The following is a 23,324-nucleotide window of genomic DNA, read 5'->3' on the forward strand; positions in this document are numbered from 1 at the left end:
CTAGTGGCTTTCCAAAGTTACTAGCTACTCAGCATTTTCAATGGCCACAATTTTGACATTTATACCATGGGGAAAACTGCCATATAGATATTTTTAATAATATCTCATAATTTGGCAGCAGGTATGTTAGGCTGCTGTCACTTTAAGACCTGACGCGCTGATCCATTATGCTGTTACACATGCGTTTTCTTTCTCAACTGTTTGCGTTCATATAAAACATAACTGACTTTTTAAAAGACTACAATTGAAAAATGTATATATTATACATAAAATTCAACCTGCCAAAGTGGCTTTTAAGAGTGACTACGTTGTATGACACTGCTGAAATCCACCCGCATTTGGCGGATGTTAATGTCAAGCCCTGCTTACCATCTAGGTCAAAGTTTTCCCTACATTTCCTTGGTAAACATCAATTCAACATTCTCTTCCTTCAGAGCCTGATGCCCCTACTGACCTGCGCTTTACTGATATCACTGATGACAGTGCTCTGGTCATCTGGTCCGTCCCCAGAGCTCAGGTCACAGGTTATCGTCTATTCATCAGCATTGGCAGCTCTAGCCCCAAACAGCTGAAGGTCCCTGGCCATGTGTCTCAATACCAGCTTAGCAACCTTCAGCCTGACACTGAGTACAGAGTCACTCTACACTCAGAGCAAGGAAGCACGCTCAGCGAGGGAATCACTGATGCCTTCAGAACATGTGCGTAACCTTTTCTCCTGAGGTGAAACAATAGTGTAGTAGTGCCTTCCAAGGAGTGCTCATTTTGAATATCCTCTCTTTTGCTTTTGTTCTTCAGCTCAGCCAACGGGTAATGCTCCTCGATTCACCACTGAAGTCACAGACACGGCCATCATCGTTACCTGGATCCCCGTAGCACGATACAGCTATAGGGTATAAACACTTAATTTACAATTTCCTGGTTGCCACATTAGCAGTTTCTTGTGTAAAACAGATGAAGAGATCATAGCTATATTGTAAATGTTATATATCTGATGGCACGTTCTGGAGTTTGCATATGGCACTCAGGAGTTGTGGAGGTACATCATCTACCTTTCATTAAATGTTTCCATTCCCTGCTGGAAAACCCAGCTTCTTATGGTAGCTGGTTTTATATGGATACTAGCAAGTACAAGCTGGTCAATAACGGTCATAAATGGAACATCAGGTTCTCCTAGTGAACAGTTCAAGCTGGTAGACCACCCTGGACCAGCTACCATTACCAAGAACCAGCCTGACCACCTTAAAGGGATAGTTCACCCGAAAATGAAAAATAATCCCATGATTTACTTACCCTCAAGCCATCCTACAAGTAGGTGTATATGATTATCTTCTCACAGACGAACACAATCTGAGTTGTATTAAAAAAATATCCTGGCTCTTCCAAGCTTTATAATGGTAGTGAATGGCGCTTACGATTTTGAAGCCCAAAAAAGTGCATCCATCCATCATAAAAGTAACTCCAGGGGATTAAGAAAGCCCTTCTGAAGCCTTCTATCCTTTTAAGCTCTTATCATCAGGATTTTCCAGCAGGTGTTACAGAAAAAAAAAAAAAAAAGTATGTATTTCCCTGTGACGTTTCAACTTTGACTTCCTGTCTTAAGAATATGTATCCTCTTCTCAGATGTCTGTGAGGCCCAGCCAAGGTGGTGAGGCTCCCAGAGAAGAGACCTCTGGGAAAGGCAGAATTTACATTTCCGGTTTGACTCCAGGATTGGAGTATACCTACAGCTTGCAGCCCCTGTTCAATGGCCGACAGCATGGCAATCCTATCACAAATAAAGTTGTGACATGTAAGTTACTGATGAGTCTAATTCAAGTCAATCCTGCTTTGTCTAAATGTTAGAGAGCAAAAAGTGCAGGCTGGTTTATTTCTAGACCTCTGAAGAAAGAGATTAAATGAAATGTTATTCAGACTTATAGCCTGTATTGAAGGGCTCAAAGTAGTACATACATTTTCTAATTCCTCTTTGCTCTATCACACTAGCCCTATCCCCACCAACTGACCTGAATGTGGTGTCTAACCCTGTCACTGGTAACCTCAATGTCAGATGGAGCAGAACCAAAAGTCCGGGTAAATATTGACTGTACACCCACTTCTTATCCTTGTTCACCCTTTCTTTGAAGCATGCTATTGAACCTTGGCCATCTGTGTAGGCTGTGTGTGTATGTGACTGGTTGCAAATATTGAGGTTAATTTCATCCCATTACTTCTTCTTGGGAATTATCTGTTCTTCCAGTAATCCTTTGCTCCAACTATTCTTTGTGTGTTTACTTATCTTTCATCTATTTGTCATGTTTATTATTACATTTAGTGTGTTTAATTCTAACTCTTTCTCTTTTTTGTATATGCTAAACTCTACACACTCTCTGTTAGCCTTTATTTTTATCCCGTTATTCATTGTATTACCAAAAAATAAAAAATAAAAATACAAACCATAGTTTATTGAAGAACCCCATGGTGTTCTTTAAAGAACCTATATACATAATTAACCTAACCCTGTGGTATATGAATATGGTAATCAAATGGTATTACCATCCCTCAACCATAGTACTGTCACAATAATATTTTCCAAGAGTCCATTTTTATTTTTTATGCTTGAAATATCCCCTTTATCCTCTCAGATATAACTGGCTATAGAGTGACGTGCACACCAACCAATGGGCAGCGTGGAGCTACTCAAGAGGAGATTGTTCAAGGAGAAGAAACCTCATGTACCCTTGACAACCTGAGTCCTGGAGTTGAATACAATGTCAGTGTCTACACCGTTAAAAACCACATAGAGAGTGAGCCTATCTCCACCACCATTACGCAAGGTAAGACCCCATCTATAGTGAACAGTATAGTAATAAAAATAAATAAAGGTAAGTTCAAGCCATGCTCTGCTGGATCAAAACCACCATGACTGATCCAGAGAATCACCTGATTATCATGGACCAAAAAGTGAGCCAAAAATAGGTGTTCACATTGACTGCAATTTGGCATATATTCTTGCCATTTGCTGCTTTTAAAGCATTTCTGATACATAAAAGACTGTTGATCACAAGTATGCTATTTAAATATCAAGAGTGAAACCAATAGGCCTTGTTATTGTCAGCTTTGCCACGGCAATCTCAATTTTTTTGCTCTCTCCTTGTGGTTCAGTGCCTATGAATAGACCCAGGGATTGCGTCAACAATGGACAATTAAATGGCAACTAGCTAGTAAACCTATCCTTACAGTTATATATAGTATCAGGTATTAAACCTAACCAAGATATGACTTTCTGTGATACAGACAGCAACTTTGCTACTCAGCAATAAAAAGCTAAGAAGAAGTCATTAAAGGAAAAAACAAGCACTGAATGAGAACAACAAGCACATCTCAACAGATGGCATGTTATTCCTGCAAGATGTTATGTGGAAGCCAAACCACCATGTTCTGTCCACTAGTTAGTGCTCAAGGCCACAATGGTGATAACTCATGGCTCACTCCTCACACGGCTCCAACCAAAAGCTCAGTCTTCAGCCCTGAACTATGTCCACTACAACACATAATCCTGCTTCTGCTCTAGTTAAATGCTGCAGATCCTTTTAGATGCATCACACACACAGCCTGTAAAGATCCACAAAGACAGCTGCTTTTAATATAGAGCGATAAATTACTAAGAAAATCCAGTAATGCAAGTCCTTGGTGTTGTTTAATCTGTTTGTGCATCATGAAAATAATTGTGTAATTCTCAACAAGCATGGTTGTTTCACATTTGGTTATAAATGTTTGCAAATATCTATTGCAATTGACAGTTGCTAGAGAAGTTGGAGCTTGACATTTTCTTTTTTTGTAGTATGCTTGAGATCTTTTTTGTAGTATGACTAATTCAAATCGAAAGCCTGTTTATTTTCCATTACTGTGTGCATGTCTTCTCATTATTAATTAGCCAATGATGGCTTGAGAACAGTAATTTGCTGCTTGTCTTAATTATTCGTTGTCATTGCTTCTGTGTGTCTTGTCTTGTCTTCTCTCTCCCTTCCCATGAATGCATCTTTGTAAACCGATTAAAGATGTGCCCAAGGTGGGTGATCTCAGCTTTGTTGATTTCACGGATACCACGATTGGAATTAAATGGACCCCACTAAATTACCCAGCGGTTACTGGATACCATATTACAGTTGTTACGGCCGGCCAGAGTTTTCCTATTTTGGAAGATATGGTGAACTCCTCCGTCAGCTATTACACTATTCGTGGATTGGAGCCAGGCATCAATTATGAAATCAGTGTGTCCACTATTACAGATGAGGCGGAGAGCGTGCCCTCGGTGATCACACAGCAAACCCAAACTGGTGAATTATCCCACATAGGTTTATTATTACATTTCGGAGGGTGGGAGTAAAAGAAGTGGGAAAGGAATGGAAAATATGGACGTAAAAGAGAGGCCGAGACCCTCATCCCCCAACCATCATTCGCTTAAACCACTTTATTTGATTATTTCCTCGCTAGCCAAGATTGTTAGCAATTTGCTATTTCTCAAACTCCTTACCTTTTTGAATATGCTTACATCAAAATACTGATGAATTTCTAGGAATATTTTTGCATTTGCATTCACTAGGTGGCGTATCAAATTGTTTGTCTTCATTGTATTCCTGTTTCATGTTAAACAGCATTTTTGTAAGCAAATTAGCCAACACATTATAATCAGTGCTGACAAACTTTTGACTTAGTTTATGACATTATTCTCTCTCAATGCCCTCTTGTTTAGCTGTTCCAGCCCCCACAAATCTGCGCTTTTCTGAGGTGGGCTCAGACTCCATGCGTGTGTTATGGACCCCACCTTCTGTTCAGCCATCCGAAATTACTCGTTTTGTCATCCGCTCTCATCCCACAAACAACGATGATGACACTCAGGAAGTCAACGTAGGAGGTGGCACCAATAGCTACGTCCTTCAGAGTAAGAGTTTACTAATGCTTTCAAAGTTCTTTATTTCACCCTTTAGGAAACAAATCACAAGATGGCTGGTTCCATGTGCATTTTACAGTCCAAACACGTTTCATCTACTGATTCTGAATTTTTTTTTTTTGTTTGTTTCAGACTTGCTGTCAAACACAGAGTATCTGGTGAAAGTAGTGTGTGTCTATGATGACAAAGAGAGTGAACCTGTAACTGGTGTTCAGAAAACAAGTATGTATTTGAATATAAGAAATGGTATTAAATTACTAGTTTTCTTACCACTCTCTGTTCAAGTCTGTCAGTTCCTCCACTTAATTATTTTTCTCCTCATCCTTACAGAATTGGATTCCCCGACAAATCTGGACTTCTCTGATGTCTCCACCAACTCATTTACCGTGCACTGGCTGGCCCCACGTTCCGTCATTACGGGATACCGCCTACGCTATCAGTCAACAAGGGATGGGCGCCCTAAAGAGGAGAGACTTCCCCCGACAAGAAATTACTTCACACTGGTGAACCTGGCCCCCGAGACAGAGTACACTGTCTATATTTACGCTGTCAGCAGCAATGTAGAGAGTCTACCTCTTACTGGAACGCAAGCAACTGGTAAAAAAGTTAGGAAATTAAAGATTTTTTTTTTTCTAAATATTTGTGAGGTAGAATGATGCGACTCCTGTTTTACTTCCTGTAGTCTCTGACGCTCCCACTGACCTGGCTGTGACGTCCTCCACTCCCACTAGCATCACCATCTCCTGGGATGCCCCTGCAGTCACTGTACGCTACTACAAGATCACACATGGCGAAACAGGTATGACAAATGATTTAAAGGTGAACTATTATGCAAAATTCACTTTTACATGTTGTTTAAACATAAATGTGTGTCGGCAGTGTGTGTACACAACCACCCTATAATGGTAAAAATCCACCTCCTCCTTTTTTAATCCCCATAAATCATAAGCAGTATCTCAGAATAAGCCATTTGCAGTTTCTACGGAATGTGACATCACATGGCACAGGCACCGCCAACGACTGCTGATGGACTATTTATGCCCTATTAGCATAAACCCTGGCCTGAATAAGTTGTACACAGTCTGCCATGTTTATCTCCTTGCCAGAGCATTTAACAGCAGCATTCAAATAAGAAATGTATTCTTATTAAAGCTACTAAAGTTATTCAGTCAAGATCAGTGAGTAATTTTCTTGGCAGAGTATCCGAGGCACAAGCTGTAGGCTCCGCCCTCTTCTGGAAAGCGGGGTGGGGAGCAGCAGCTCATTTGCATTGAAGGATACATTGTTGTGTTCTGCCGCTGCAAGTTCACTTAAACTTGTAAATGCAATTGATTCCTTCTTATTGACTCCCAGGGGAAAGAGATGCACCCAGAGAGTTCACTGTTCCAGGAACACAGTCCACTGCTACCATCCAAGGCTTGCGGCCAGACACCGATTACACCATCACGCTGTATGCTGTGACCGGCAGAGGGGACAGCCCAGCCTCCAGCACACCAGTCATCATCACACACAGGACTGCAGGTGGAAGTAAGTGCTCATGCACAAGTCATTTTTATCTATTACAGTTTCTTACCATTAGCTTACCACAACTTTCTTGTGACTGTATTGTCTTTTCTCCATTCTCAGGTGTTTCATCCCCATCAGATTTAGATGTTACTGATATTCAAGACAATACCTTGACTGTCCGCTGGAGCCCAGCTAGAGGTCCCATCACAGGGTACAGAGTAACAGGGATGCCCAAGGATGGGCAAGGTCCAACATTCTCTGAGGTGGTCGGCCCTGGTGAGACATCTCTTGCTCTTTAAACTTTTATCAATTTTTATTTCTACTCATGACCTTGACGCTGACTTGGAAGAATTAATTCTTAGTACTTGGACTTGGTATAATAACTATTCTGTTTCTGCCTTTTTTAGAGCGTACAGAAATGACCATCAGAGGCTTGGTTCCCACAGTGGAGTATACAATTAATGTGATTGCTCTCAGCCAGGAAGGAGAGAGCACCCCAGTGGTCCAGAAAGCTACAACAGGTTAGTGTTTTTTTATATATATATTTTAACCCATTGAACATCTTAACATTTGAAATCATTGTTCAGGTCTAGCTTGTCCTACTGGAGCAGCCTGGAGTTAAGTGTCTTGCATAAGGGGTCAATGGATCATGGCTTGTTCCTTATGGGGCTCGAACCAGCATCCTTCCAGTTAATATTGCTAAGCTTTAGCAACTATACCAAACCACCCTATACATACTCCCTTAACACTCCCCTTTCAAATCTCTAGCAAGTTTGCAGCATCCAAGAGACCTGACCTTCTCTGATGTGGGCTCCACCTCCATGCTTGTGACATGGGATGCTCCACGGGTTCCAGGAGTGACCTCCTACAGGGTTCTGTACTCTAGTCCAGAGGAGGGAGAACGAGAGTACCGACCAGCCCCAAGTGGTCGTGATAACAGTGTAGTTCTCCAGGGTCTGCGCCCAGGAACCACGTACAACATTAAAGTCATTCCCATGAAAGGACGTAACCCAGACCGTACCCTTGAGGGCATTCAGCAAACAACCCATGAGGAGACTCAGCCCACTGGTATGGCACATTGTAATTCAGCTTAGCTTTTCAAGCTAGTCAGTTAATGGGGTTGAGTGTTAAGGGGGATCTGTCCTGATTTGTGTTCTTTCACCTTTCTCAGCGGTTCCTGCTCCAACCAATATCCAGTTTTTGGACATTAGTCCATCTTCCTTTATTGTCGCATGGCAAGCACCCAGTGGCAGACTTTCTGGTTACCGTGTGGTGGTCTCCCCCAAGAACCAGTATACCACAGCCAAAGAAATGAATGTTTCACCTGACTCTACACGAGTCTTAGTGCCCGGGCTTATGGTAATACGTCTACCTTCTTGCATTTACAAATACATTAATCTTTGTGGTCACAAGTAAAAATATTTATTGCCAGGGACAATGTTCAAATCTCAGAATGTATTCCAATAAACAGGTAATAAATATAGGATGTCTGACACATTGGTTGTTGCATTTCAATGTTATAAGAAAATGAGAACCAAAATGAGTCCAAACATTGCTATTTTTAACCAATCATGACTAATATTTAGTCCTAAATATCTGCTGTTTACTTCCAGGTGGCCACCGCTTATGATGTACATGTCTATGCACTGAGGGGTTCAGACAGGAGTACTCCACTCACTGGAGAAATCACCACCGCAGACAGTAAATGGGTTTCCCCATAATATGGATTATAGTAGAGTGTTTTTTAGTATTGGTATCCTGTAATAAATAGAAACTGTAATCTCTTTGGCTCCACAGATATAACCCCTCCTCGCCGAGTCCGTGTCACTGATGTCAAAGACACCTCATTCACTCTCACATGGCGCGTCGTCAATAATGAGCCAATGACAGGTTTCCTTATTGAAGCGACACCCAAAAATGAAGGAAACCCCACCTTCAGCCAAACTATTCCTGCTGACCAAAGAATCTACGTTGTCACTGGTACATAATCCAAGTAACGCCTATAGGCCATCAGTTTCAGCATTAATTGTTAACCACTGTCAGCTCAATGAGTAAACTGAACCTGGAATTATCAACTTCTTTGATAAGTTATTTCAAAGAATACAATGATATTATCATTATGGTAGTGTCCAAAATCTTTAGGGATAACATGGTACTTTTTGCAAATGTTGCATCCTGATTGGTTTAGATAAACCCAAAAATGATTTCACCATGTTTGGGATTATTGCTGTTTATTGAAAGAATTTTAATTCATACTTCAGGTTTGCAACCAGCCGTAACGTATGTGGTCAACATGTACACACTGAACAGAAACAGTCGAAGCCATCCATTCACAATGACTGTAACCACAGGTACAACTAAGCAAATTTGTCCATGTGGGAAGAGTAATACACTGTATTAATGCTAATGCATGAAGTCTCAAAATAAAGTGATTGACATTTTCCATGAACGACCTTTATGAAATTTATTTTTGCCCTGTTTCGTCACAGCTCGGCCAACTCTTCAGTCTCCTACCAACCTTCAGTTCACCTCCCTGACCTCCAGTTCCATCTCGTTTACTTGGCAAGCCCCTCCAACACAAATTACAGGATATTACGTTACTTATGAAGAATCAGGTGGTCGGCCTCATGAGCTTCTACCACGTCCTGTCGCTGGCCAGAACTATGCCACCATCACTGGTAAGACCCAGACTGCATCACGTTACACCCACATGTGGTATACATAGCTGTTAGAAAACAAAAATCACAATTGACTGTGTGACCATATTGTGCTATTTAATTACAGGTCTGAAACCAGGCACTGAATACATCATTAAGATCTTTGCCCTAGTGAATGCCCAGAGGAGTGCACCACTGGTTGGCACTGCCACAACTCGTAAGTATTTTCTCAAATAAAAACATTGATTTTCCTCATTTGTAAGTCGCTTTGGATAACAACGTCTGTGTTGTAGCCATTTAGGAAAATGTATTTAGTTTCATATTTTTGTTTCAATATTATAATATTATTTGCTTATGTTTTGGTTTAATTTAATCTATGTTAATTAAGAAAGAAAATAACATAAATTGGATGTCATAAAAGGAGGTGGAAATGGATTAAATGGCAACATGTTGGGAGATATGGAGTGGGTCAGAGACAATTTTTGACCACTTCAAAAATAAATAAGAAATAAAGAACGCCAGGAGGAATGAAGTGCGTAATGAAACACAAACCCACTGCATGATTCAGTGGCCTAACCGGGCCGAAACAGTCTGCTTACTGAATAATGTAAATGTAAAATGTTAATGCACATATTGATACGTAAGCTGTACTCCACTATACTTTGTTGCCGAAAGGTACAGCACATTTTGTTAAACTAGCCAGCACTGTATTTTATAAAAGCTTTGATTATTGCACTTGCTTGCCTTTTACTAGTAAAAGATACTTGGCTAAGCCATAGTTTTTCTTAGTTGCAGTGCTTAGCTTTTTAATGGTGAAATGCATTTAGAATTGAAATACAAAATGAAGGCAAACTGCATTTAATGTTGCTTAATTGACACACTTGCTAGCTTATCACTACCCTGTTGATTCTAACTAAGTGTTCCCTCAGTGGACTACTATGATCAAAAACCTTGATCAGTGTTTAAAGGGCTGGTCCATACTATATATTTAATCTCACTTTTGCCAATATTTTCACTCTGAGGAGAAGTGTATTCTTTGGACTGAATCTTCTTATGTCATATCATGCACTTCCTCCACACTGTTTAATTGCAAAACATTGGTTTGAGAAATTTCTTGGACCTACAACCCTTTAAAGTTACGTCAGCAAGTACGGTCATTACTTGACTGGACTTTCAATGCCTTACTGGCTTGTAGATGCAACTGTGGCTGCCTCTTTTCCCGCTGCTTTGCTTTTAACACCTTTTTCCCGCACAGAGCTGACTTCTGATCTGCCTATCCATGGCGGCCGAGACAAACTGGATGTGCCTGAGCCTGACAACAGAGTTCATGTAGTGGTTCCCACTGGGCATGAAACACCTGATGAGCACGGGCAGCATGTGGAATACACAGAATTCAATAATCAGCCCAATCAACCCAACAGAGGCTACCAGCCTCAACATCATCAACCAACCTCTCAACCTAAGCAAGCCCGACCCCAGCCTTATGTGCCTCAAGTTGGGGAGACCCTAGTATACATCCCCAAGGTGGGACCCGATGGGGGTCGTATACCTAAGATTATTCAAGTTAGTGAAAGGCCTGGCGACGGCCATCCGTTTGGTTTTACAGAGGACAAGACAGGAAGACCGCAGGAGGCCCAGACCCAGACCACCATCTCATGGCAGCCTTACCAGGAGAGTTCTGCTTACCTGGTGTCCTGTCAGCCCATTACCCATCAAGATGAGAAGATGTTCCAGGTAAGGACCTAGAAAGAATGTACAGAATTTCTTTATCACCTCACCTTTGCTCTTAAGATTGACCTTTTCTTGTTTTGCAGATGCGTCTCCCAGGAACTTCTACAAGCGCCACCCTGATTGGTCTCACATCTGGTGCCTCTTATAATGTCATTGTGGAGGCCTTGAAAGGAGCTCTCAAACACAAAATCTTGGAGGAAATTATCACCGCTGGAAACACAGGTCAAGAAAGGATCTATGAACTTTGATGAAAGCTCATGGACATGCTTATGATGCTTATGTATTAATGTTCCTTCATTTTGTTCCCTATAAAACCAACAGTTTCAGGAGATGTTTCATCCAGCAAGGACTCTTGTTATGACACCTTCACAGCCACTTACCATGACGTTGGAGAGGAATGGGAGCGCATGTCTGAGACTGGCTTCAAACTCTGGTGCAGATGTCTTGGCCTGGGAAGTGGACATTTCAGATGTGACTCTTCCAGTGAGTAACTTCACCTGAAGGTTAAATGGTGGATTTTATCCTGTCTATCAAGAGCGTATGCACTCTAAATGCCTGTTTTTACACAGAATGGTGTCACGACAGTGGAAACAACTACCGCATTGGTGAAAAGTGGGAGCGACGGGCAGAAAATGGTCACTTGATGAGCTGCACTTGCCTGGGCAATGGTAAAGGAGAGTTCAAGTGTGAACCACGTAAGTACTTCTTCTTAAGACACTGTATAGTCAAGTTTTTTCAGGTCCAAGCAGTGGAATTAAAATTTCTTGCATTTCGTTATAGATGAATCCATATGTTACGATGACGGAAAGATGTACCAGATCGGAAACCAGTGGCAGAAGGAATACTTGGGGGCCATCTGCACTTGCACATGCTATGGAGGACAGCAGGTATGGACACATCATTTAATTCATGTCCATATGCGCAGACAAATTATAGAAAGAAAATTTCAAAACAAGTGTTTCAAATTTATATGCTTGAGTCTGGTGAAATGCATTGTGTACGTGTTGCTGTTAGGGCTGGCGCTGTGAGAACTGCAGAAGGCCTGGTGCAGAGATTAGCTCTGAACTGCTGAAACCCGTCCGCTTAAACACCGGCCACAGGGTGGTAAGTATCTGCCTTCAAACATTTCAAATGGCCACAAAAAAAAATATCACCCTTAAGCTAGTCAAGGCAGTTTTTCAAGATGCGAATGTTCCCGTTTCTTTGGTAAATGTGCACTGAACAATGCATTGCCATGGTTCATACATGTTTGAATTTATGCATAAAATAGCTCTTGTTTTCATAGTATAACATATTTCACTTTGTTCTTCCAGAACATTCAATGCCCCATCGAATGTCTCCGACCTGAGCTTCTTGCAGATGCTGTGGCCAATCCCAAAACCCAAGAGTGAAACCTTTTTGACAGAACTGCACCATGACTTCCTGCCCCCATTATGCAACATTTAACGTGGGACATGTAGTAAAGATGTGATGTTATATGAGAACGTACTAATCACATATTGCCTTAAAGCCTCCCTGTTTGTTACCACATCTGTTCAGCTGCTGCTTTACAAAGTGTCTGTTGTGATGCATCATTCACAGCCTTGAGGAATTTGATTGGCTTTTACTTTTGTGTTTGCTAGTGTGGTTTATACATTAAATTTAAAAAAAAAATTGCAATATTAAAACAAGATATTACCCATTGCAGTCGGTTAATACTGTCTACTTTTTGATAAAACTACAATGGGAAAGAACAATTTCCTTGTTAATATGCAAGAAAAAAAAGGTTTTTTTTGTTTTTTTTTATGCAGATTTCTAGTTCAATTAAATTTACAAAAAAAAACTACCTTACCAGTATTTTCAAAGGATTTCAGCCTTTATGAATTGATATGGTCAAATGAGAGACACAGTAGGAAAATAAAGCACTGTTTTATAAGAATGTTAGAGCACCACTGGGGTACACCGATGTACCAAAAATCAAGTCTCAATTTGTTAATCTCTTTTTTTTTTTTTTTAACATGGCTCATTGATTATTTAGAGTCAGCACTGTTTTTAGATTGATACTTTTTATTAATTTCCTAAATTCTTTGACTATTTATCCCCTTCATTCAGAAGTGTTTGGTTGTATAGAATGTTATTTGTTTCATCAGACTGTCAATGTTATACTGTCAACACCATTTTCACTACTGTTAAATCCTTTTTTCTTTTTCTTTTTTTTTGCAAAACTCATGACAAATTGTATTTATAAAATTTCACTCAAAGCAAATTCTTTTGGAACGAGGTTCTAAAGTAGACCTTGCAAAAAACAAAACATGTCAATAAATGCAAATAAACCCTTGATGGAATCTTTGAGAAACTATTATACTTGATTTGTGTTTTTATTTTGTAATGCTCACGAGACACTTGAGGCAGCACAATGGAATGCATCAGGAAGTGTATGGAGACAATTTCATATTAGAAATGTTGAAGAGGAAAAAAAAAAGGACATATTAAAAGGAAATTATGTAATGTGTTTTCTTTGCAATTAAATGAAATAATTCTTAGTGTGTCAGTATTAAAGAAGCCATATGTGAAGAATATTTTGCAGCAAAAAAAAAAAACAAAAAACAAAAAAAAAACACTTTGCTGTTGGCTTTAGGATTCAAGTAAAAATAGAAACGTGACAAAATTCTAACATTTAAACTATTGAGTTAAAGTGGACAGACTAGCAATTATCCATTGGGCTAAGTTATGACATATGGGTAAGCAACTTGGAATTACAGTAAATGATGTACATCTAAAAAGAAAGAAACCCTAAACTTTTGTAACAGTGAAGCTAGTTGGATATTTGTATTCAACTGGATGTTTTGAAGTGTTTTTCAGTGATGGAAAAGACGGATGTTGGTGTGCACCAGGGAAATGCCCAGCTCATTGCAGGCATTGATGACCACCTCATCAGCAGTAGAGCCAGAGGGGGCGGCAATATACTCCACACCACTCTAAAAACACACAGATAGAAAATTGTCACTTTTATATGCCATCTTAAGTATACACATACAGAATGTATAATATAGCAACAAGCTACTTTGATGACACGTATATAAGTGTACATAAGACAGCATGGATAAATTAGGTGCACAAAAGGAAACAATGATTTGAGCTTGTATCTAGGAGAGGCCGTTTACCCGTTTGGCACGGTCAACGTTGTCCCGGAAGGGGAAGAAAGCATCAGAGCTGAGGGCCACAGCCTGCAGAGAACTGATCCAGTTCTTCTTCTCCACCTCTGACAGAGGCTCAGGAATCTCCTCAAACAGACTCTTCCAAACCTCCATATCTGGACCCTGACGTACAAACAAAAACTCAATGCCATCGGAAAACCTGTCGCACATAAAATAATTTCTATCACTGACCGCAACTTCAAAGATTCTTTTCAAAGAGATTCTTTTCAAAGTTCGCAAAAAACCAAAAGTGAGTTAGGTGCGTTTCCACAAGTTGTTTGAGTGGAAGACGGTGGTATTGATAACCTAGTATCCAACAGTAAATAAAACACCATCAGCGGAAACAGCCGATTAATCATGTAGGTTTAATGTTCGCTCCGTCAGAATTTATTCTGAAAATGTGTTTCAGTCTCGCATTAACTCTTTCACACAAATCAAAAACCACCTCAAGTGAGCATTTTGCTAAGTGACTTTTTCCTCTGAATTTGGCATTTCCATTACTCGTTTCTGATGCGATACTTCAAAATGTGCATAAAAACAGGGTGATGGAAACATAGCTAGTGACATTTTCACAATTAAGCAAATTTTTCTCCCAAATTTCCAACTAAATTCTGTAATTTCATGCATCATTGTCTGTATATTTCATATTACCTTTGGATGAATCTCATGAAAACTGTACAGAAAACTGTCTGGTTCATTTCACCTCAAAATCCAAATATATAATTTCATGATCCAAAATTATCACAAAATAAATTATCACTTTTTATGCACAATAACTCTTCAAATTCCACATAAAAAAAAAAAAAAAAAAAAAAAAAAAAAAAAAGAAATTTGAAATATTTTCTCTGAAAGTTTTGGTCAAGTATGTATGGTTGTTGGCTGATGTAGATAAGCCAAATAACATCTGATTAATTAGGCTGGCTAATATATTCCTCTCTGACTAGTACAAATTACCACTTTTTGGATACAATACCTCTCCAATTGTTCCGCTGACATACTGATCAACGGCATTAGCCATCTCTGCACGCTTAACTCCGCTGCGGAATTTCATATTGAGCACTCTGGGATGGTGCCTGAGCCACCAGTTATCAGCCTTGTCTCCGGCCAGCCGAGTGCAGTGGATACGAGACTGCTGCCCAGCGCCGATGCCAATCACCTAACAAACACACACCATACTAATGATTTTATCATCATTTTCATACAATTACATGGTTCAAAATAACTCAAGTAAAAAAAAAAAAAAAAAAAAAAAAAAAGTTTTTGGTTACCTGTCCATCCTTTGCATAACATACAGAGTTGGACTGAGTGTACTTCACTGCAATACTGGCTACAATCAGGTCTCGAAGAGCACTCTCAGAGAGCTGCAATGAGATAAAAATCATTATCTGTGTTGAAAATAAGTTTCCTTATATATTAACAATAATATCATAGCCTTCCTTCCACAGTACAATCAATTTCCAATGGATCACGCCCCTTAATAGAGTTTCTTACCTTGCCCTTTGACACAATGTTGCTGAAGAGCTCTTTATCAATGACGGCTCCATTCCTCTTCTGTTTGAGGTACAAACCAAACAACACCCTCACCTCCTCATCATCAGGCTCATAGTCAGGATCCATCTAATAGAACAGGACATACATTATGAAGGCTTAGACAGAGCTGTGTTAAAGCACATGGACCAATATACTTAAAAATCTATTTCAAATAAATGCTGTTCTTTTGAATCCTGAAAACAATGCACCACAGTTTCAACAAGTGTTGATCAGCACAACCATTTTAAACATTGATAATAAGAATGTTTCTTGAGCAGCAAATCAGCATATTAGAATGATTTCTGAAGGATCATGTGACACTGAAGACTGGAGTAATGATGCTGAAAATTCAGCTTTGATCACAGGAATAAATTACATTTTTAAATATATTAACATAGAAAACTTATTTTAAATTGTAAAAAATATTTTCACAATTACTGTTTTTACTGTTTTTTTCAATCAAATCAATGAAGTTTTGGCGAGCATAAGAAGCTTCTTTCAAAAACATTTAAAAATCTCAGACCCCAAATTTTTGAACCACCATAGTGTATACATTATTATATATGTATATATTAAAGTACCATGGTACAGCATTACTATACCAAATAAAGCAAGTGTTTCTATTTAGTAAGGGCTGTTTTGACCAAAAAGACAATGCAATGTGAAACAGTGGAGCAAACTTGGTTAACATAGTCCAATAACAGTCTAGAGACTATTCTTCTGTCTCTAATCAAACAAGCATGATTTACCCGAAGGACACAATAGTTTCCATTCTTCTTTTTGGAGAGAATTCGCAGTGCTTCCTCCTCATAACCAGGAGCGACGATACCATCTGACACCTTAAAAAAAAAAAAAAAAATGGTCAAAGTTGTGTATAAAAATGTATAAAGTATTTCAAGTATTTGTTAAATAAGAGGCTAATTCTTTGTGAGAATATGAACTCTTAGATGTAACTTTCAGTGATGAATGGCAAAGTTATTCTTTGTTTCTCTCTCACAAACCTCTCTGGAGATGATCTTGGCAGTTGGGACGTCACAGATGTCAGACAAAGCGATGAAATCTCCAAAGGAGGACATCCTGTCAGAACCTACAAGACATTTTTCAGATTTTTCCATATTTTTTTAGGCTTAAACATGCCAAACTACATGTGAGATTAATGCCTGACGATTCATTCTTCTTACTACTAATGTGAGAAAATAAAGTGTGGAGATGCATGGAGAGATGTTTCACCTCTGGCTCTGGCATATGCAGTGGCGAGAGGGGTGAGGTCCTGGAGCATGTCATTCACCATACACACCTTGGCCTCGTCTTCACTCAATGGGACGCCAACTGCAGCTCCTGAAATGTGAAAATTTGTCAGATCTTTGCTGAAACTCTACAACAAAGATGTGAGCTTTCCTGGCATCTGGGAAACATGGAAGCTTGTTTCCACCACAGAAAAAAAAAAAGGAATTGCAACTTTTTATCTCACAATTGACTTTTTTCTCAGATTTGCATGATATAAAGTCACAATTGCGAGTTATAAAGTCAGAATTATGAGATATAAACTCGCATGTGACTTTATATCATGCAGTTCTGAGGAAATAAAATGATAAAAGACAAAATTTAGTCTGAATTGTGGGGGGGGTAGAGAATTTGTTTATATCACGCAATTCTGACTTTATAACTCGCAATTGCAACTTAACTTTATATCATGCAATTCTGAGAAAGAAAAAAAAACAAAAAAAAAAAAACACTCAATTGTGAGAAAGTCACAATTACCTTTTCGGTTTTTTATTCAGTGGTAGAAACAAGCTTCCATTGGGAAGCAAGCAGTGTTAATTTAGTTGACGAAAAATGTGTCAATTTTCGTAGATAACTTTTTTCACTGACGAGAATGAGACAGTAACTAAAAAAAAAAAAAAAAAAAAAACAGTTTTGAATAACAAAAACTATGATGCAAGTCTATGGACATTTTCATCAACAAATAAAAACGAGATGAAAATGTTAAAGGGACGGTTTGGGAAGAGATCCAGTCAGAACTGATGTCCTGCGTGGTCGATGCGCACATTTGAATTGTAACCTGATCTAACCGGCGGGACATAAGTTGGCATACACTTGCTACACGTCTCATAAAACATTCAAAATTGTGAACATCTGGGAGAAAGAGAAGAGCACACATATGCATAAATGTGAAAAAGCATGACAACGCGAAAGAGTTTCGGTCCGGTTTCTGTGCGCACACAGAAAGCCACCTTTCAGACAGCGCACGAGTACTGAATTGAGCTCTCTTTTGCATCTTTTTGCGCTTGAATGGACAAATACGCATAAAATTATGTCAAAATATCCGTTATGGCGAGTATTCATGTAAACACAGTCGGTTACGTCTTAAGTGAACATAAATAGTTGGGAGAATATCGGATGTGTATCATATCTGTGCATTTGGCCTTAAAGTGACAGTAGCCTAATAAACCTGCCACTGTCCATCATTAATGTTAATCAAATAACAAAAGAAATGCGAAAATCACTCAATGTTCATTACTGAATAACTTTAATAAGGATTAATCTATATTTAATTTGTACAAATACATATGTCTGCTTGAAAGATACATGTTAATAGATGTTTTCTCCAGGAGTATATAATGAGTTTGGAAATTTTAAAGAAATGCTTAATTGATGCATTACAATTCAACTGAACCCATTAGATTTTAGTCGACTAAATCTACTGTAGATTTAGTAGACTAAAATCATATGATATTTAGTCGACTAAAACTAGACTAAAACAATTCAGATGACTAAAATATGACTAAAAATTTGCTGTCAAAATTAACTCTGGAAGCAAGTTTGTGTTCATAGCTTTAGTAGTAGCAGTATAGTTTTATTTAATGCTATGTCAGCATCTGAGGCTATCTTCGTGGCATGATCAGAATTACAAAAATACAAGAGTTACATAAAAGCAAATATAAAAAGCAAGCAAATACAGCAGTTAATATTATACAAGGTTTTTTTTACATTAGTTTGTGTTCATACCTGCAGGGCTGACGTGTTTAAATGAAGTGGCGGCTGGCAAACCAAGAGCTCTCTTCAACTCTCTCACCAGCTGCCAGGCGTTCAGAGCGTCACACAGGTTAATGAAGCCTGGAGATCCATTCAGCACTGAGACACAGTCAAAAATAGAGAGGAACATTAATATTATACCTTTTGTGGTTGAATATTTGTCTGGTAGTAGCAAGTGCAATCATATACCGGAAAGTGGAAGTGCTGGGCGTATAGTGTAGAGCTGAGCAGGAGCTTGATGGGGATTCATGCCGTACCGCAAGGGCAGCTGGGAAATTCCTCGACTGTATTCACGTCTGAAGTAATCAGAGATGGCCTCGTCATAGTGAGCAGTGTGTGTGAAGGCCTGAGATATTACAAATACAAATTCACACACAAGGATATTTCAACAACTGAAATGGAAGTCCTTGTTATTTGTCTAACAAAATAGAAACCCTTAAGCCGATCGATGGGTTTATCAAGGACAGATGCAGAGAGACGTCTAGAGAGTGGCTAATATAACAAATAAATACAATCATTTAACAGCAGATGAGAGATACATAAAATTAACAGTTATACACAGTGTTGGCAAGTCTGCGGTTTTCCCACGGAATTGGGCTACTTTAACACTGTTTCTGCAGGTTATTTTTCATGTCCGCAGGTTGAAGCGACCCCAAATAACATGATATTTAGCCCCTGGAATATTAAATTTATGTGGATTTTTTGTTTTGATCATCGTTCTGAACCCCATCCAGATGTAGTAAATGCCATTTTCTCAGCTTTTTGCTCAAAATGTTGCTTTCTGAAACGTACCCATATTCAAGAGTTGATAAAGAACGCATGAAGCTAGAATAATACTTTAATAGAAACAGAAAAAATACTTTCTTTTGATATATTGCATGTTCAGATATTCATACAACAACATATTCTGGGGGCCATGAAATTGTGAAAATGATCAAAAACGCTGGCAGTGGCTGGCACAATGCTGGCAGGGAAAGAGTTGAGTTAGATTATGATTAATAGATGATACTGTCTGTTTATTTGAGGTAAAAGGGCACAAAGCATGAAGCAGAAACGAGTAAGCGTACTGCTCAGTGGTAATTCATGTCCAAACATGATTTACCACACAAATCAGAACATTAGCTACTCAGTAACATATTTAATTCATTTAAAATTGGAAAGCAAATTAGAACAAAATGAAATCTCATGTAAATAGTCTTCTTTCTAACTGGAAAGCCATGCTACTGGTCTATAATCAAGGTCAGTATTACATCAAAATTCGACCCCCTCGGTTGAAATCGCATTCCAGGGGGTGAGATGGGGGAGGGGCCCCCCATCGGATTAAATCGTGGGGCTCCCCTAAGAATTGTCACCACATTTCGCCCCACTAGCGACAGTCACGTCAGGTGGGGTTCACAGAGTTTTGGATGTGCACAAAGGTCAGTGGGTCGTCAAAGCTTGATCAAATCTCCTCTCAGATAGGATCGCCACATTACCTTGAGTGCAAGAGTTTTGCGTGTTTCCACTGTAGTATCATGGTTGTCGGAAGATTCCATTTCCTTGGCAACAACATCGTAGTCGGACGGATCACAGACTACAGTGACTCTGGCGTGATTCTTCGCTGCTGCTCGAAGAAGAGTAACTCCACCTAAATATGATTGTGAGATTAATGGTGAAATTGGAGTGAATCTCACACAGGCTGCCAAGAAAAAGATGTATGTGAAACATTTGAACCAAAACCCCCCCCATTTATTTATTTATTTATAATATATATATATAATTTTTTTTTTTTTTTTTTTTTTTTTTTTGCTAGACATTTTAATGAAAATCAAGCACAATTCCCAGAAATTCAATATGTTACAAATAATAAATATAATAAAAAAATACAATAAAGACTACCACATCTGTTATTTTTAACCAAAACTATTAAAAAAAAAAATGTTTTCATTAAATGAAATAAAGCTTAAATGCAATAAAATACAAATGTTAGATAAACTTACACTTGGGAAAAAAAATTAAATTAGAAATGTTGCCTTGGCAAAAAAAAAAAAATAAGTTGATGTACTAAAATAAAATAAAAAATAAAAAATGAAATAAGTTGATGTACTAAAAAAAAAATAAAAAAAAAATCACTAAATCTGAAATAAAAATGCCTAAACAGAAATATTATTAATAATATTAATAAAAGTGACTAAAGCACATAACAAAATTACTAAAAATAAAAATAAATAAAAAATAAAATAAAACAAAACTTAAAGCTTATTCAAAACTACTATAATTTAACAGTAATTATAATAAAATAACACCACCATAAACTGGTGTATAGATACATATGTTCTGAATGTAAAATGCATAATATATATATATATATATAAAAACACTGCAATAAGAATGGGAGGGTGGGTAATGTGGTCAAATGTTATGAAAAAAGGCTTCATTTTCTGTGCTTGACAGGGTTTCTTAGACTCAATAAAATAAATGCATAATTTCATAATTTAGTTTACCATTACACTTATAATCTTCACTCTAAAGCACATTTTAAGTTTTCCTACATTCTAACATTCTTAAACATACAAAAGCATAACATTGTTGAATTCTAGTCAAGGAAAATACTAAATAAAGGGTCAATTATGAGCCCTTTAATTAAAACCCTGTGAACAATTACTGTAACACTGTACTGACCGATGTCAATCTGCTCAACAGCGTCTTCCACGGTCACACTGGGGGACGCAACAGTCTTCACAAACGGGTAAAGGTTGCACACAGCCACTCTTGAAGAACACATGTTTACATCAAGATTAGGTGCTACAGTCTTTTCTCTTGATGCAATCATTTAAAAAATTGATTCACAGGCTACAATGAACAAAAACACCTAGACTACAAGCTTAACCAGCCATGATTGCACCATTACGACCCATTCATAGTTCACAGCGCTCATAGTAAGATCAAGACTTTTGGTCACACCACAGCAGCACTATTTGAATTATCAGTGATTAGATTACCAGAGTCTCTACTTCTAACAAAAAAACCAATGGAAATCATGTTAGCACCACTAAACCTGATTATATCTTGCACTGGTGTCATATGACAATCATTCATGAAATACCATGACCTGGATTTAAAAATCTATAAAGCAGAACTTGCAAAACAAATACCATGTTATTACCTCTATAACACAGATAGCATTGGAAACTTTTTCTTACTAAACAGTATTACCTGACAAGACTAAACCCTAGTTTTTCCATGTCAGCCTTATCAGAGGGAGTTTGTCTGGCCAAAATGCCACCATGGACAGCGGGATGAAGGGTCTTGACTCTTCCTCCAAGCATCTCAGGAAATCCAGTGAGCTCAGATACATCCCTGTATGGAAAAAAAAATATATAAGTTCTCATTTTGTATGAACTAGCCCTTTATTATTTAATAGTTTAATACTAAATCTGCAAGATGTCTGACCTGACAGTGAGTCCAGCATCTCTGAGAGTTTTGGCGGTGCCTCCTGAAGCCACTAATGACAGACCCACTGAGACCAGCCGCTTGGCAAACTCCACCAGTCCGGTCTTATCGGACACACTCAGCAGTGCTGAAAGAGACCATCAATTAGTCAATCATAACTGTGCATGCAGAAGACAAATTAAAATCTGATATTTTAACAACTGCAGCAAGATGCAATCACCTGTACTTCAATTACACGTGACGCATCACTTTTGCACAAATCCAAAATTTATCAAAAAGCAAAACTATGATGGAATCAGATGGCATTACTTTAGTATGTTGATACCATGGTACTACAGTAAATAAGTACCATGGTATAGTAATGACACTGAAATTCATGCATGGAACGCTCTTATAAAAAAAAAAAAAAAAAAAAATGCTGGGTTGAAAATGGACAAACCCAGCAGTTGGGTTAAATGTTTGACCAGCATGCTGGGCAATATGGCTGGCTTAAAATGAACCCAAAATATGTTGGAAATTAAAAATCAGAAACATAATTACTAGAGGCAACAATAATAATCAAAAGGTGAACATTTATTAATAAGCAATTTAAAAAAAAATTTATTGTTTAGTTATTATTCATTAAACATATTAATAAATGTTAATTTATGAAGCCAACACACTTTGGCTTCATTTTAAGCAAGAAACAGTAATTTTTAAACAATAGTTGAGTTAAAAAAAAAAAAAAAAAAAAAAAAAAAAAACCTTGTCCTTTTTCAACCCAACTTGCGTTGTTTTTAACCCAGCATGTTTTAGCATTTGACATTAAAATAATTCCAAGATACCATGGTATTTACCCTCAGTACTTTGATACTATACTGTAGGACAGACAAATTGAGACACATTGGAATATGGTATTATTATAATGGCAGTGTCAAAAAGCATGGTATTACCATGGTGTTTTTTGTTTTTTTTGTTTTTTGTTTACTAGTGACGAGACATCAGTTCAGTGTTCAGGATGCAAACTCTTTTCTAAACCTGATACTGTCTATAAAGTTGTATGTTAATATTGGTAAAAGCTGTGACAGATCAAAATGGCATTACGTGCTACATCACCCAACAACAACAAACACAACGAAAAGTATCTGATTTGTAAGCAGAAGTGTGCAGAAAGTAAAAACGACACAAGATTACCTAGTTCAGATGCCATGCTGCAGGTAAAGCAGAGTAAATTTGAGATTTGTGCTGTAGAGTCTCGTGCACCGCGCGCTGTTAATAAAAACACGTGGACGCAATAGTTTTATCCGCGTAGATGCATGATGGGAAATGTAGTTTTTATATCAAATG

At 38.2% G+C, this 23,324-nt stretch overlaps 2 protein-coding genes across 6 annotated transcripts in view; one reads left to right on the forward strand and one right to left on the reverse strand.

Annotated features, from left to right (window-relative positions):
- Positions 1 to 13,162, forward strand: part of fn1b (fibronectin 1b) — a 27,518-nt gene extending 14,356 nt beyond the window's left edge. Inside the window, exons 20-46 of one of the 5 annotated variants that reach the window (XM_051888044.1) lie at positions 435 to 698; positions 796 to 890; positions 1,621 to 1,789; positions 1,984 to 2,070; positions 2,622 to 2,813; positions 4,038 to 4,316; positions 4,733 to 4,921; positions 5,063 to 5,152; positions 5,261 to 5,527; positions 5,613 to 5,729; positions 6,284 to 6,457; positions 6,557 to 6,712; positions 6,844 to 6,957; positions 7,205 to 7,504; positions 7,608 to 7,795; positions 8,050 to 8,137; positions 8,225 to 8,416; positions 8,698 to 8,787; positions 8,926 to 9,114; positions 9,221 to 9,310; positions 10,349 to 10,827; positions 10,908 to 11,046; positions 11,146 to 11,307; positions 11,394 to 11,519; positions 11,605 to 11,711; positions 11,839 to 11,928; positions 12,138 to 13,162. In XM_051888044.1, the coding sequence (XP_051744004.1) occupies positions 435 to 698; positions 796 to 890; positions 1,621 to 1,789; positions 1,984 to 2,070; positions 2,622 to 2,813; positions 4,038 to 4,316; positions 4,733 to 4,921; positions 5,063 to 5,152; positions 5,261 to 5,527; positions 5,613 to 5,729; positions 6,284 to 6,457; positions 6,557 to 6,712; positions 6,844 to 6,957; positions 7,205 to 7,504; positions 7,608 to 7,795; positions 8,050 to 8,137; positions 8,225 to 8,416; positions 8,698 to 8,787; positions 8,926 to 9,114; positions 9,221 to 9,310; positions 10,349 to 10,827; positions 10,908 to 11,046; positions 11,146 to 11,307; positions 11,394 to 11,519; positions 11,605 to 11,711; positions 11,839 to 11,928; positions 12,138 to 12,215 (4,511 nt within the window). In that variant the 3' untranslated portion in view covers positions 12,216 to 13,162. The remainder of the gene's footprint in view (positions 1 to 434; positions 699 to 795; positions 891 to 1,620; positions 1,790 to 1,983; positions 2,071 to 2,621; positions 2,814 to 4,037; positions 4,317 to 4,732; positions 4,922 to 5,062; positions 5,153 to 5,260; positions 5,528 to 5,612; positions 5,730 to 6,283; positions 6,458 to 6,556; positions 6,713 to 6,843; positions 6,958 to 7,204; positions 7,505 to 7,607; positions 7,796 to 8,049; positions 8,138 to 8,224; positions 8,417 to 8,697; positions 8,788 to 8,925; positions 9,115 to 9,220; positions 9,311 to 10,348; positions 10,828 to 10,907; positions 11,047 to 11,145; positions 11,308 to 11,393; positions 11,520 to 11,604; positions 11,712 to 11,838; positions 11,929 to 12,137) is intronic. The other 4 variants (XM_051888361.1, XM_051888127.1, XM_051888218.1 and 1 more) reach the window with 4 other exon arrangements.
- atic (5-aminoimidazole-4-carboxamide ribonucleotide formyltransferase/IMP cyclohydrolase) lies at positions 13,163 to 23,324 on the reverse strand. Its single transcript, XM_051888488.1, has 15 exons — positions 23,172 to 23,324; positions 21,999 to 22,125; positions 21,762 to 21,905; positions 21,228 to 21,316; positions 20,042 to 20,193; positions 18,756 to 18,912; positions 18,540 to 18,665; positions 16,761 to 16,868; positions 16,532 to 16,617; positions 16,280 to 16,369; positions 15,492 to 15,617; positions 15,269 to 15,361; positions 14,974 to 15,156; positions 13,968 to 14,123; positions 13,163 to 13,781 (listed from the first exon to the last, which is right to left on the reverse strand). Exons 1-15 carry the CDS (start codon positions 23,185 to 23,187, stop codon positions 13,662 to 13,664), a joined length of 1,773 nt encoding a protein of 590 aa, XP_051744448.1. The 5' UTR covers positions 23,188 to 23,324; the 3' UTR covers positions 13,163 to 13,661.

This window comes from Ctenopharyngodon idella, chromosome 1, assembly GCF_019924925.1.
Source record: "Ctenopharyngodon idella isolate HZGC_01 chromosome 1, HZGC01, whole genome shotgun sequence".
Lineage (NCBI taxonomy): Eukaryota > Metazoa > Chordata > Actinopteri > Cypriniformes > Xenocyprididae > Ctenopharyngodon > Ctenopharyngodon idella.